General features: G+C 36.9%; 1 protein-coding gene across 5 annotated transcripts in view; it reads right to left on the bottom strand.

The window, feature by feature from the left end:
* ZMYND8 (zinc finger MYND-type containing 8) overlaps nt 1-14,324 on the bottom strand; it is a 48,932-nt gene that overhangs the window by 12,237 nt on the left and 22,371 nt on the right. For 4 of the 5 annotated variants that reach the window (XM_054274375.1, XM_054274377.1, XM_054274378.1 and 1 more), the window contains exons 4-13: nt 11,233-11,451; nt 10,261-10,374; nt 9,385-9,477; nt 8,026-8,113; nt 7,344-7,399; nt 6,812-6,889; nt 5,649-5,764; nt 4,145-4,626; nt 3,616-3,756; nt 970-1,122 (exon numbers count right to left, since the gene is read on the bottom strand). In XM_054274375.1, coding sequence (XP_054130350.1) covers nt 970-1,122; nt 3,616-3,756; nt 4,145-4,626; nt 5,649-5,764; nt 6,812-6,889; nt 7,344-7,399; nt 8,026-8,113; nt 9,385-9,477; nt 10,261-10,374; nt 11,233-11,451 — 1,540 coding nt within the window. The remainder of the gene's footprint in view (nt 1-969; nt 1,123-3,615; nt 3,757-4,144; nt 4,627-5,648; nt 5,765-6,811; nt 6,890-7,343; nt 7,400-8,025; nt 8,114-9,384; nt 9,478-10,260; nt 10,375-11,232; nt 11,452-14,324) is intronic. The other variant, XM_054274380.1, reaches the window with a different exon arrangement.

The raw sequence follows: 14,324 nt of genomic DNA, 5'->3' as shown, positions 1-14,324 counted from the left end.
AAAGTGTACACATACCATTACCTTAACTATCAGTCCTTTAGCTACAAAGCTTAGTGCCCTATCCCAGCACCGTAACGTATAAGAATGAACTTCTTCATACTCCAATTAATATTTTTATTTCAGTCAATGGCCCTCCTTTCACTGCTTTTTCCCACTACCTGCAAGGTCTATTGTTCAATTCAGGGCCCAATGCTGGCAAATACAAAAGTGAATTATTTTTATCCACAAGAAGCCACCTTAAAAATCAGCAACACTATTCACCTGATTATAGTTAGTTACTTACATTCATTGTACTTTGTGCAACTGACAGAATTTAGGCAGAATTCTCCAATTTTTCAACATGCAAAGCAGATAAGACTACAATCCTCTCATACTATCTACATCGGAATGGTACCAAAACAGGTTAAAAGATGAAAGGAAAATTTGAAGCATCAGGTTTCACTGTGTTTTAAAACAAACTAGTTCAGTGCATTCTACTCGCCTCAAAGAGCTTGAATATTCTCTACTCTTTTTTTAAAACATAAAGTATTTATGGTTTTACTATCCAAAAACTTGCTTGACCCCCAATTTGAGTGTTCTTTATAGCTGATTGGTTGCAGGCCCCAATGAAGGAGGAATGATGAGGAGGGCTCCATTGATATCAGAAGGCTGATTAATTACTTTATTATACTATATTATTCTATAATCTAAAACTGAACCTGCTAAGCACTCAACTCTGCTCATAGTCCCAACACACACAAACACTTGGCCCTGATAGGCCAAGGAAACAAAACACCATCACTTTGGGTAAACAATCTCCATGTTGCATTCTACTTTTGCACAAACACAGGCACAGCAAATGAGATAAGAATTGTTTTTCCTTTCTCTGCTGTTCAGAGAATGCGAAACCCAGAAATATCCTTGGGAAGAACGGTGCCTTGCTTTTCTCTGTGAGGAGAAATGCGGCTGCAGTTCTGGAGGGACACTCACCCAGCTGTGCCTTACAGCTCTCGATGGTCTTGTCCAGGTTGAGCTGGAACCTGCTGCGGATCTGGCGCTTGGGGGAGATGAGCTGCACGGGGGTGCTCTGCTGCTGCACAGACTCACTCAGCTCCTTCAGATCCATCTCGGCCTTGCTGCGATCTGCAACAACAAACACAGCTCAGAATAAAGATTTTACACAAAGAACTAAGATAGCTATCCAGATAAAACACTGTCAGAACCCAGGACATCCCTCTGGCTGCCCTGGATGGCACAAGTCCCTGGCAGAGGGCTCAGAGACCTTGGCATGAAGCCAAAGATACCTGTGCCTTTGATTTTAACCCATGGAAAAAATGACCAACTTTATATGGTCAACTCTCAAGCCATGAGAGTTTAAGTAGAATGATAGTTAGTTTGTCACAGGGTGAAAAAGTAAAATTTTGGGTTTTTAGAATGGGGTTCAGAAGCCAAGATAGAGGGATTTGGGTGTGCCTTGTCCTTCTTTCTTCTTCCTAGCCTCCATCTTCTGGGTGATGGTGACACTTTTGGATTGGTTTAGAGTAGAAACACACTGTCTAACATGGGTAATAGGTATTGGAAAATTCTTGTAAATAATGTACACGTAGTTTTTAGTATAAAAAGATAACACCGCCTCTGGGGCGGTCAGAGTGCCACAGACAGACCTCAGCAGGTCAGGAAAAGAATGTTCTAGATAACAGAGAATAAACAACCTTGAAAACCACAGCTGAAGAATCCTGACTCCTTCTTCAATCTCAGGGCTGGGAAAAAGAGACTTTCTAACACCTCAAGGTCATCTCGACCACAGAAACCCTGAGAAAACACATTTCACCAAAGAGCAATGCAGACAATCTGCAACATACTGCAATTTTTTCTAATTGTGGGGTAAATAGTAACTCTAAAATGACTTTACTACAAAAAATGGATTCTTCCTCTCTTCATGCACAAAACACATGTATCAATTATGGGGTCATTTTCTCCACCAATGTGAATTTATCAAGAAATCCCCATCCAGGTTTGTAAAGCTGTCTGACAGCACTTCTACTAAACTACTGCTGTTATTTACTACTACCTTCACAGAGAAAATTAAATAGAAATAAAATCTTTAGAATATTGTAAGACACATAAAATCTTTATAGTCATCATTTAAAATACAAAACTTAGGTCATGAGAATACATAAAAAAGTAGATTATTTCACTGGATAAATAAGTAAATTCAAGATAGAATAACACATTTTTCAGTATATGTCAATTAGCAAGTGTGCCAGTAGCAACAGATGGTTCATTTCTGTTATTTTTCCTTCCTTTTTGCTCAACTGCAGACCACAGAATCCTCCTAGCACTCTCCTGAAGATACAAAGTGTCTTTGTTTTCTGGACTCTCACTTTTGTTTTTGTAGAGAGAAACTCTGTTCACATCACATATGACAATGAAGTACTATGAGTTATATTGGAAAAATTCTAATATCCACAGAAGAACACATGCCTGGCACAGCTGACACTATTAAATCAAGAAGGGTTGTTCACTCTCATCACCAAAAAGTATAATAAAGGAAATTCCCCTAAACCTGAAAAAAAACCCAGATATTCTACTTGAGAGTGTACAAGCACTTCTTTTATGGTATTACTCATGGACCATAACATCAGATTTTCCAATCTAAGCTATTTATTCAAAGTGTTCCACCTGATGTCTCCCATCTGTGGCTCAAACAACTGCAGCACTATGTATTTTTTAATGTTTTTCCACATGCATTGTCACCTCAGATGAGGTGACAAACAGCTGCAGTGCAGCAGAAATAAATTAATTCTACAATTATGTCCACGCATATGACCCATTGTAAAATAGACTTGTGAGCTTGTATCCAGAATCAGAATACCTGTAAGGCACTGAAGACATGAATTCAATATTTGAACTTAATCCTTTCTGAAGTACCTGGCTAACACCAAGGGGGCAAAATCCTGGGTCTCTGTGTAATATCACATGGAGGTAAAAAGCAACCAGAACTGAATCAGAACACTCACAGGAACAAAGCATGACTGAGGAAACTGATTTACATGTTTGGCTTGCAGAGCTGTTTCACCAACTTAGTACTTACCTACTCCATCTTTCAAAATTCCACAATCCCAAAATTTACTTCTAGGGAGTTTCAAGACTTCAAGAATTCTGCTAATTCCTTTCATCCATCTATCTCCCTAGAGAGGGATGGTCAGTGAGGAGGTGATGTGAAGGCAGCAAGAGAGAAGCCCTAGAAAATCCTAAATCCTAAAGATCACAAGAAAACCTTGCCAGCAATTCACTTGAGAGAGACTGAGTGGTGAAGAGCAGCAATGTTCATGTAATTGCAACCTTTAGAAACTTACCTACTGTTTAGACACATTCATTTTTACAGTTCAGCTGAGAAAAAAATTATCCTTTAACTACTTCCTTTCATCAACAAGAAACAATAATGGAAACTTTCTTTCACAAGATAAAAAACCCAGTAAATCTGATAAAACAATAATTACATGTGTGCCTCATTTAAAGACCTTTGCTCATTTAAAGTCACATATAAGCACATTTGTTTATATTATGCTGCATTGACACCACCATAATTTTTTCAGCTGTAAGAATATTAGGTTTTCAAATATCAGAACTAACCAAGGTTAAGATTCAGAATGCTTCCTGGCGTGGAAGTTCTTTCTTGCTTAGCAGAAATTGGTGTTGATGCTTGAGGAGAGAAAGGTTTGGGGCTGCCTGACAAGCTCCCTGATTGACCTGTTCTTGTTGGTGCTGGAGAAGCTGAAAAAGTACAAAATTAATAAAGACAGACAGATTTAAAACCAGAACATCTACTCATGAAAATTATATTTTTTTTATTTCCACTCTGCATTCACTTTAATAGTTACAACTATTTCTTCTATTTAAATTGAACGGGTTTAGTCACTTTTCAAAATTATTCATTCCTTCTCAAGATGATAGAAAGAACAGTTCTTTCTTATCTGTGATACTGAAAGTTAAATGCATCTCTTTTTTTAAAATTTCTTCATAAACAGCCATAGTTATAGCATAGTCCATGATAGTCATAGACTATCTTTCAATGATAGTCATAACACAGCCTATCATTAAAAAGTGCATGGAATAAAACTAGTCCATTTCCAAAGCTCTGTTCCTCCTTTTTATTTTTTACCTGTATTTTTCTCAATGAAGTCCATGGATTCCTCACTGGCACTAAAATGACTGGAAGTTGCTTTTTTCTCTGCATCCTGTTCAACATCAGAGCCAGTGTGAACTGAGGAGTTTGTACTCATTGGTGACCGTGGCATATCTGTCAGTGAAATCCTGCGACCTGTGCTACTGCCCAGCATGGACTTGCTCATCAGGATCTTGGGTGATGCTGTCATATCAAAATTTAGTTTGATTTTCTCTTGTTTGTCTGTCTTTGCAGTTCCAGCAGCTGGGTTTGCAGGGTCTAACAACATTTGGTATTGATTGTTGGGAGTATATGGTGTCCGGAAAGGTGCATAATTAAATACTCCAAATTTTCTACGAATGTTATCAACATAAACCTCCATTTCTTGCATTGCACTATTGAAGATGCTTTTAGTCTTTTTCACAGAAAAAGGAATTTCTTTAGACATGAGGTAGCAATTATTTATTGGAACCCAGGCCCTATATATAAAACAGAAAAATAATATAACTACATTTCATACTGTGAATTGACATTGCCAGCTTTTATGCAAATACTAATTTATTTTTGCCTATTCATAAAGATGTGAGTAGCTAGATAATTTTAAAGAACCATAATTACATTATTTTAATATTTCAGTGCTTAGTTTTGTAAGTAAGCAAGTTGCATGCCTTGGATTATGAGTGGCTTATTTTACTTTACCCAGTAGCAATAAAACATGACTTAACACTGGCCAAATGACAAAATATTCCTAATTGGAACAGTCTATGTAACTGCAAGTCAACCATTGCTAAACAGTCTATCTGTCATAGCACAAATGTAAAAAGCAGGTAAGGAAATGAACACTTCACAAGTACCTTCTTAGAAACATTTCACACCCCAGGCCAGGTTGGCCAAATTCCTCAGTGCCAGGAAAAGTTTCATCAGCAAGTACTGGACAGATCTTATTTATAATGAAATTAAGCAGACCCTGAAACTGCCTGCCAAGACCCTAAACCAGCAGGAACTTTGACTTAATTATTCCATGGCCCTGTATAGTTGGGGTTTTTACACATGTTATTAAAGATTTATATTTCTAATTCATGACAAATCAACTTGTGTTCATCATGGCTGTGTCCACCTAAGCAGAGGATTCACATGTACAGAGAACTCCCTTCAGAGCAAAACTAGCATTTTCAACACAGGTTATATTTCTATATTTTTAAACCTACAGGTGTGTACTTATTCCCATAATGTTTAGATAACATAAATTACTTCATTGGTTTCTTCCACCTTTAAGAACTATAGTTCTCCCCAGCACGGCACCAAACACAGGAATTAAGCTGCACACTCACCAGATTATCTTACAATCATGTAAGGAACTAAAATTGTGTTTGCTACTGTATTACACAGTTTTTGTTAGAGTCAAGTTTCTAAAGACAGGATCCAAAAACTTGTAAGCACACAAAATTTCAACATAAATTTCTTAAGTACAGCCAAAGACATCCATTTGTTCAACTCCCACCTGTCATGTTGGCCAAAGAAACGGGCATCAACTTGCCCATCTTTATCCCTCAGTGCTTTAGCAGGCCAGAATGGAAAGCCTTTGAGTTTAGCCCAGACCAAAGGGTGGGGATTGCTCTAGAGGAAGAAGCAAAATACACAGTAAGAAAATGTAAGCAGTACTAGCTTCAAATCTGATAATAAACATGATTTTTTTAAAATTATATGGATTACTTAGATTCAATAAAGATCCACCATGCACAAGGCATTTGCCATATACAAAATGCCATTTCACTATAAACAAAATAAGTCCTAAGAGGACAAAATGATAAAATTATATTAAAAAAACTTGCTAAACATAAAACCTTACACAACCTAATTAAACCGTTAGTAATTGCACTTCTTTATTGATTTATTTTTTATCAGTCCTCTCCAAATATATAGCATTACTTAAGCTAGAGCCAATCTTTGAAATGCTGTAATTTTTACTTAGGCTTGTGTCTTGGCAGATCATAAAGACACTAAAAAGTCCTTGACTTAGAGTAAGCACTACTTAGCAACAACCAAAACATCAGTGTGTCATCAACGTTATTCTCATACTGAATCAAAAATACAGCACTGTTCCAGCTGCTAAGAAGAAAAGGAACCCTTATCCCAGCTGAAACCAGGACAATCCAAGAAAGAACTTGATGGATTACACACTTCTACTTGAGAATCTTAAGATGTCTTCCCAAATTTGGTTCAGTATTAAACAGGAAACAGACAACCTATCAATAGATCATGAAAGAAAAATCAGGTCTCAACTGATGCACATCTGCAGAAAGAGACGTTCACATTTCAGAAATGCTCCAACCACTGAGGGTACCACACATAAGCACTGCTGGCACAAGGCAGTTACCTTATATTTGAGGACAAAGAACTTGTGAACTGGTTGCTGACAGCCTTTACAATTATTTCTGACTGGATCAATCCTTTTGTGAAAACCTATAATCTTACAGCTAAGTAATTTGAGACAGTCTGACTCCACAAGGATGATATGCCAGCACATAACTAACTTGGTAAACAAACTACAGCAGCTTTCCTTGACTCAGGAACCACCACAGGTTTAAAACAAAGAGGGCATAACAGTCAAATGAGAACTGCTAGTTTAATGTAGAAGCTAGACCACCATAATTCTCAACTTACACAAGGCTCACAAAACCAATTCTCGCGTTTTTGGCAAGCAGCTAAATAACATTCCGGACATACTTCAATTTCATTCATCTGGAAAGAAAAAGCAAAGTTATTGGAGAGATTAAACAGTATCCAAAGGATGGTCATTTGCATTTATTCAGAGGAAAATCATATTGTTACAGTAAAAGAATCACAAAAAGTACATCTATGCATCAGAAGATGTTGGTCTCTTTTTCCAGCTCCAAATATTTATTAATAGGATAGGTGCCTTTGAGCAGAATCTATACATCCACTTTCTCTTCTTCCCTCCCCACAAGGCTTAATTATAAATAGTGAATATCCTAGTGGAAGACATATAAGCAACGCTTTTACCAAATGCCATTCTGTAGGCCATGGATATGCATACCTCAATGTAAGGAAACCTACAAGAATTATAAATCTGCAATACACATCTTGGAAAATATGTATTAAGTCAGTCACTCACAAATACATGACATGGGACACTAAACACAAAGAACAATTAATTTAATTGGGGCACTCATACCTCATGCTCACAGATCTTGATGATGACTTTTGCTGTTTGTGTCAATTTGTGATTTCCTGAGGAAACAATAAAATGCTTTAAACCAAGAAAATTGTTACAGCAGAACTATGATAAAATCAACAGTTTTCAGATATAAAAGTCATCTGTAAAAACAAAAGAGAAGATCTTAAAAAACTATGTAAAAACATATGCATGAACTACATGCTTGCAAAAGCAGAACATCAGCACTTTCTTCTTAATGTAACATTTAATAATCTTTAAATGCTCCTTTTTAAAACCTGTTGTATCCTTCCCACCACTGACACACTCTTTCAATGAGGGATTTGCTGTCTGATCTTCTCAATTATGTCTCAATTAAGTGCTGTATGATGCAAAACATTAAAATAATTCAGGGGTTGGAACTAGATGAGGCAGATTGGATCAGATCATTTAAGACCTAAACCATTGCATGATTCTACCTAATTTGAAATGTTTTCTCTAAGGTGGAATGAGTAAGTGACAGGACAGGTTGTATCTGGCCCTATAGTTTTATTTATACCACTTACTAAAAAAAATTGTTGTTTTTAGGCACTATGGTTATTAACAGGAAGGCACTTTCAGTGTAGAAGTCCACAAATTGCTCCATGACTTTAACTATGTCAAAGTTTCATATCTGAGGATGTAAGTACACATTAACACCTACCCCCATTGTAAATAATGCAGTTGTGCAAAATCCATTTGGCATCAGCCAAAAATGCTTCAGTGCAACCGTACATTTTCTTTTTAACATTCTGGAAACAAGAAATTAAAAATGTATCAGGAAACAGAAATCAGTAAAAAGTGACAGCTTCTTCCTGAGTGCTGTGTTCCATCAGTCATACAATAAATAAAACTGACCCCTGGAGGTGTTCAAGGCCAGGCTGGACCGAGCTCTGAGCAACCTGGTCCTGTGGAAGGTGTCCTTGTCCACAGCAGGGGGCTGGAAGGAGATGAGCTTAAAGATTCTTCCAACCCAAACCAGTCTGTGATTCCATGATATTTGTTTACTGCAGAATTATGATTCTAAATGCTTAAGAATCTCTCAAATTCAAGGTGCCTTTTGACTGCCCTGAAAATGTATTAATTGTCTAAATTGAATGTAAATAGTGAATTATTTAGATCAACATCTCAAACATTTCCAAAAAAAAACATGTTTCCTAACAGTGTTAGGAACACAATGTTTCTGCAGAAAAGTCTTTGGTTTCTTCTACTGATGTATTATCCCTCCACAGCAAGACCCAGAAAAAATAGTGGTCACAGTACATTAGACAATATGTTTGATATTAGAGTCTACCTAGTGGGTAAAGCAATTTGATTAAATAAAATTAGTCCCATGGTTTTTTTACCATAAAGGCATCAGCCTCCTTTGTAAGGACACAGAGAATGAAAAGTTGTCTCTTCACCAGGTCCTGACAGAACAAAGCTCTGCAATGCTTCACTCTTCATTAAGCAATGGAGAATTTCTTCATTATATGTACTTTCAAATTACTATTGAACTGAGAACGAAAGTTCCATTATCCACCTCTTGACAGTTTCTTTTTTCTTCTACACCTCAGGTGCAGTGGAGATTACAGTATTTGTTGAATGATCAGTAAAATGAGTCAGGAATGACCCCTGGATATACATCAAATGATCCCTAATTAATGAACCAGTGATCCATAATGATCAAATGAACCATAATACAACATAATGATCAAATGAAAATCCTGCTTTAAGAAGTCCCTCCTGGAGATCATTCATGGAATCAGATTAATTTAATAGAAGGAAATCAGCAGTGTAAGCTTGTCTTATTCACACTATTTTTTCCTGAGCATTTGTTACTGGCTCAGACAAAGAAGAGAAGTTCAGTTAACATATGATTGGTTTTAAGCTGAAAATGAACTCATTTTCTTAATAACCAAGAAACCACCACATCCATCAAAATAATTTCAAATAACCTCTCTCCTCCTGCCATCAAACATTTTAGAAATGTTACAGATAGCAATCAAACTCAAGGACCTTCCTCAGCTAGCTTCATACAAACCTTCTCTAATGTACAAAGGTCCATTGGATGAAAGATATATTCTGCATAATCTGGGTGTTGATCCAGTGAAACTGGTTTTTGAAATGGCTCTGTCTGTTAGGGGAAAAAATAACCACACTGGTTACTAATACTGAACAGTTTCATCAATGACACAACACTCATTTTCTGTGCTATCAGACAAAATTCTTCAAAAGTAATTATAAAATGTTGTGAGGTAATAAACTAATAGTAGAACAACAGGAACTAAAGGGTCTCATTTAGCTGATCTTTCATATGCTGGACATGATGAATTGCAAAAACCACAAAAGCTAGGGGATTTGTAAAAATTACTGTTGTGATTTACAACAAACAATGGTACATGTTTTAGACACACTGAAGGAATTTCCTCAGCATTTTAAAAGTATGTGATACAACCAACTTCTGTGGTAAGAACACTTGCTAATAACAGATAGAAGCAACATTTTCAACACATATAATTAATAATGCAACAGTGTCAGTGCCTAGGGCTGTCTATATAAATATATTGGGAAGAGATCATGCCTCCACATTCCCCTTTTGTGTCTGATACAGCATTGTCCACTTTCAGAGAGTGAGAAATCACCACCTTCCACTGGAAAACCACACTGTACTTTCATTACATCTACTGAAAATACATCCAGAAGTTACATCACAAAAATACAGTTTAAATGCACTCCAGAACAGTCTGTACAACCTAAACTAATCTGTCTGTGCTAGACAGGTGGCACATAGAACAGAAGCTGCCACAAACAATCTGATAAACCAAGCATTCATCATCCACTAAAGGAAGCAAACCCCAGATTATGACAAACACACGATCCAAGTTTTTAAAGAAGAAAACAACAAAAATGTCCTTACCCCTGGCTGTTTCATTTTCTGTAGTGCAAACTTCAGTAGATATGATAGCTGTTCGATGGTGAGCATTGTCATTGCTTTACTCTGTGTTTCTATGCATTCTGCAACTGTGATTTTCTAAAAGTTCAGATTAAAGAAACACTTTGTCAGCAAACATTTCTAGATAAATACTTCTCCACTGACACATTCTACCAATCAAATGAAATATAATAGCTGTTCTATGAGAAACAAAACATTTCTGATAATGTAATATAAGTACTTCAGATGCCTGTTTTACCTGGGTTTTGGCCTGTGTATGTTATCAAAAAAGAAGAAAAAAGGAAAAAGAGCAGAAAATTATGCAGCATCTTCAAGATCACACAAAATGAATATGTGAATACATAGAATTCCCAAATACAATATGGGTTCAGAGCAATGTGAGCAAGTGAGAAGGTCACCTGGGCTCTAATAAAATAAGTGATCAGAGGAAAACATGCCATAAACCAATTTGCTTTCATTACAGATATTTGGATGCTAAGTATTCTCTCCCCAGTAATCACTGGAGAGGAATGATTAAATTCTTCCACAGCAACAAAATACCCATTTGTTTATGTAGACCCTATAGTGCATTTTTTTCTGCACTGTTGAAAAGCTGATCAGCCCACAAGAAGAAGTACAAGTTAAACCAGTGAAAACTTCAGAATGATTTCAGAATTACTGGTGCCTGATGCAGGTATCACTGTTTGAAATGGTGCTTCTCTAGAGCTGGAGACACAAATCAAGTTGGAGACTCGTGGTAAGAAGGCAAACACAAGGCAGGTAACACACAGAGAAAAAGTGGTGAAGCACAGCCATGGATGCCTCCTCTTCTGCACAAATTTTTCTGGTACCTTGACCAAGAGGCAACAGGAATAAACCAGAAACATTTCAGAACACAGAAAAAGCTGCTTAAATCTCAAAACCAAGCAAGAAATCCACTCCTTATATCAAACTAACCTCACATTCTGGGCAAAACCAATCCCCCTCTGGTTCGGCTGTCAGTTTCAGACACTTAGCATGATAAACCCGAGGACAGAGTTCACAGCAGAGGACTTGGCCTTCCCGATGACAAACCCAGCAATAGAAATCATTCCGTCCATCCTGTGGTACAACATCAACAGGGTCTGTGGTGAGTGGCTGCTTCATATAGTAAAACGGACCATGTCTTAGTTCTGACTGAAATGTAGGCAAGAAAAACAGGTTTGGTTTCAAAACAAATTTGCATTTTTTCAAATCATAATAGTCATCATATATAAGCAAACAGCAATTTACAGAGTTTGATTAACATTTATGCAAGCACAGTATCTTAGTCATTGCACAAAATCATTCATAAAGAAGTTTACTGCTTATTCAGATGCTGAATGACAATTTGCACTCAAGACCAGAAATAAATTTTTTGTGGCAAGTGAAGGCATTGAGTGCAAGACATGCAATCCAACAAGAGCCAGCAAACACTTTCACCTTCAAGAAAGAAGTATTGCTATAGAAGCTATTAGGCCCTCTCAACTCAGAATTTCATGGGGCCGTGCAAGCTAAATACTGAGATATTTAGTGGTGGCTAAACCTGGGAAAACTGAAGAGGTTAGTCCTGAAACAAGAAGTTGAACACCATGCAAATCTGTGCTAGTTTGCAGCAATTTATAGCTTTGTACCATGAAGCAAGCCAATGCTGATTTTGATTAATAAGGCACACTGTAGAGAAGGATGACAAAGGAGCAAATTCACATCCTGAGCAGCCATCTCCACTACAGGAGAGATTTCATTCACCACCTAAATGCATATCACAATTTGAGACTCACATCTGTACCAGTTTGCCTGCACTAGAAACCAGTACTAACTTTGTAATCTGCATGAACTGGTCTTTGCCTTGAGCCTGACAGCTCAAAGATGACACAGCTGATGCTAAAACACAAGAAGTGAAGAGCCTGGGATGGCTTAAATGGGTCCAGAGTGACCTAAAGCTTGTTATATCAGCTCTGAAGAACTGCCAGCATGGAAAACTATTTATTTTATTTTTATTTTTTAATAAAAAGAAAAAAAAATATTTATTAATGACAAGGGAACTCAATTTATTAATGACAAGGGAACACAAATTCTCTGTTTGGTATTCATTATAGAGGTGGTTTGCTGAGGAGGGAAGTAGCCTTGAGATTTTAGACAGCTCATTTAATGTGATTTTTTTGTTTAATGTAAAACCACTTGCTTGTGACTTCACTTGTAATTATCCAAACACTTGTAGTCTGAAGAACTATTTTGTTTTATTCTCAGGTCATTTTTCAAGTGTCCTACACCATTTACAAATCTGCAGCTTCTGAGAGTCTTGAGCTGACACACGCCCATGTAATTCACAGGACAGGGCAACAAAATGTGTTCTGTAACTTTGAGGCATCCTGAACAAAATCAGTCACATGGGGCATAAATAATGTCCCCAGAAAGCACCAGCATGCCACTTTGAACCATGGTATTTCTAGATACCTAAAGTTACACAGGAGGTGTAATTATCTGCAGGAGTAAGGGATCTTCAAGGTAGAAGCCACAACCCACCTGAAGATGTTGTATCTCAAAAAAAACCCCAGATTATCTAACATTATACAATATTTTAGGCAAAGAAAGGATGTTATCCATAAACACTGTGCTACCTAAAATTTCATGTGATTTTGTGCCAGTTTTGGTGGCTTTCATTTTCTATTCTACAGATGATAAAGCCCAGAGACACTTTGTTCCCCCCACAGAAATGGGCAAAGTGTTACTTCTGTACTTTCTATACACACACATTTAACGACACAACGTGACAAAAGTTTCAGAAGGATGGTTCTGTGAGATCTTGTGGAATAAGTGGGACAGAATAAGGATTTCAGTCTATTTCAAACTAATTACTACAACAAGCATTTAAACAAAGAAACCAGAGTGAGGAAGGGAGAGTTGTAATTTCCAGTGCAGAAACATGTTTTGTTTGCAGCTCAGCGCACCACAGCTGTGAGACCATCTCAGTCATGTACACATGGACAGGCAGCTGTGGGGCACTTCCTCCACTGCAGATAAAGGAAATTACCAGAGGAATTTAATACATATTCTGACTTTGAAGTGGATGTAAGTAGTATATCCACACTAACTTTGTAAGATTCAAAGATTCTGCTTTAAGACAAATATAAAACCTGTGAAACTTCCACAGAAATCATAACACCCATACTGAAGAGAAGTCAATTTTTGCTGGCAAATGAGATTAATTTGGTTTCTGTTCAAGGATGCTTTTATCATTTAGACATCTATCATCTTATTTTGCCTAAGCCAAGTTTAAGAACCAAAACAAAAAAGGGTTTAGAGACTCAACAGAGACCCAAAGAACAAAACTAAAAGACTGAAAATTAATGATTCAACTGCATCAAGGGACCTTTTCACTTGTCCTAGTCAGACTAATATGTTTTAAGAGTAAAATTTTAACAGTTATTAAAGTTCAAGTTCAACTAGGTGGTAGCTTGTTTTAAAGGCATTACTGAAGTTATTAAGACCTGTAGAATGACAAAGGAAACTGAAGAAAACAAACATCAGTACTGCAGTGCTGTTTTGGAGAGAAAAAGATCACTATTTATATTCAATTTAAATTACTATTGAAACTAGTAGTAAAACAAGCTGACAACTTTAATTACATTATACCTGTCCAATTAAATGTCAGAAGTTCCTGATTTTTCGCCTTAGTTACATTCTACAATTTCTTAATTCTTTGATTGATTTTTAGAACTTTAAATACTTGATGGCAACATTTTGAAGATCTGTGACTGCACCCACAACGTGTATAACAAAGTTTTGTGCAACTGTAACTTTAGTAATGGTATCTTGTAATGTTCAAGCACTATAAAGCACTTTGTAATGTAGAATATTAAGTTAGAGGTTTCTAGGGAGGTTGTCATACCTCAAAACAGATTTATCAGTCAATCGGAACCACAGCTATCAGCTACATCATACTCAAACTCACCCTGAGAGCAAAACTAGAACCTGCATGCTCAGCTCACATCTGCTCAGCAGTAAAAGAATCTTTAAAAGCAGCTCCT

Source organism: Melozone crissalis, unplaced genomic scaffold, assembly GCF_028551555.1.
Source record: "Melozone crissalis strain CALT ecotype California unplaced genomic scaffold, PUWL_Pcris_2 ptg000017l_1, whole genome shotgun sequence".
NCBI lineage: Eukaryota > Metazoa > Chordata > Aves > Passeriformes > Passerellidae > Melozone > Melozone crissalis.
Note: the sequence above shows the minus strand (reverse complement) of the source record. Positions and strands in the feature narration are given on the sequence as shown.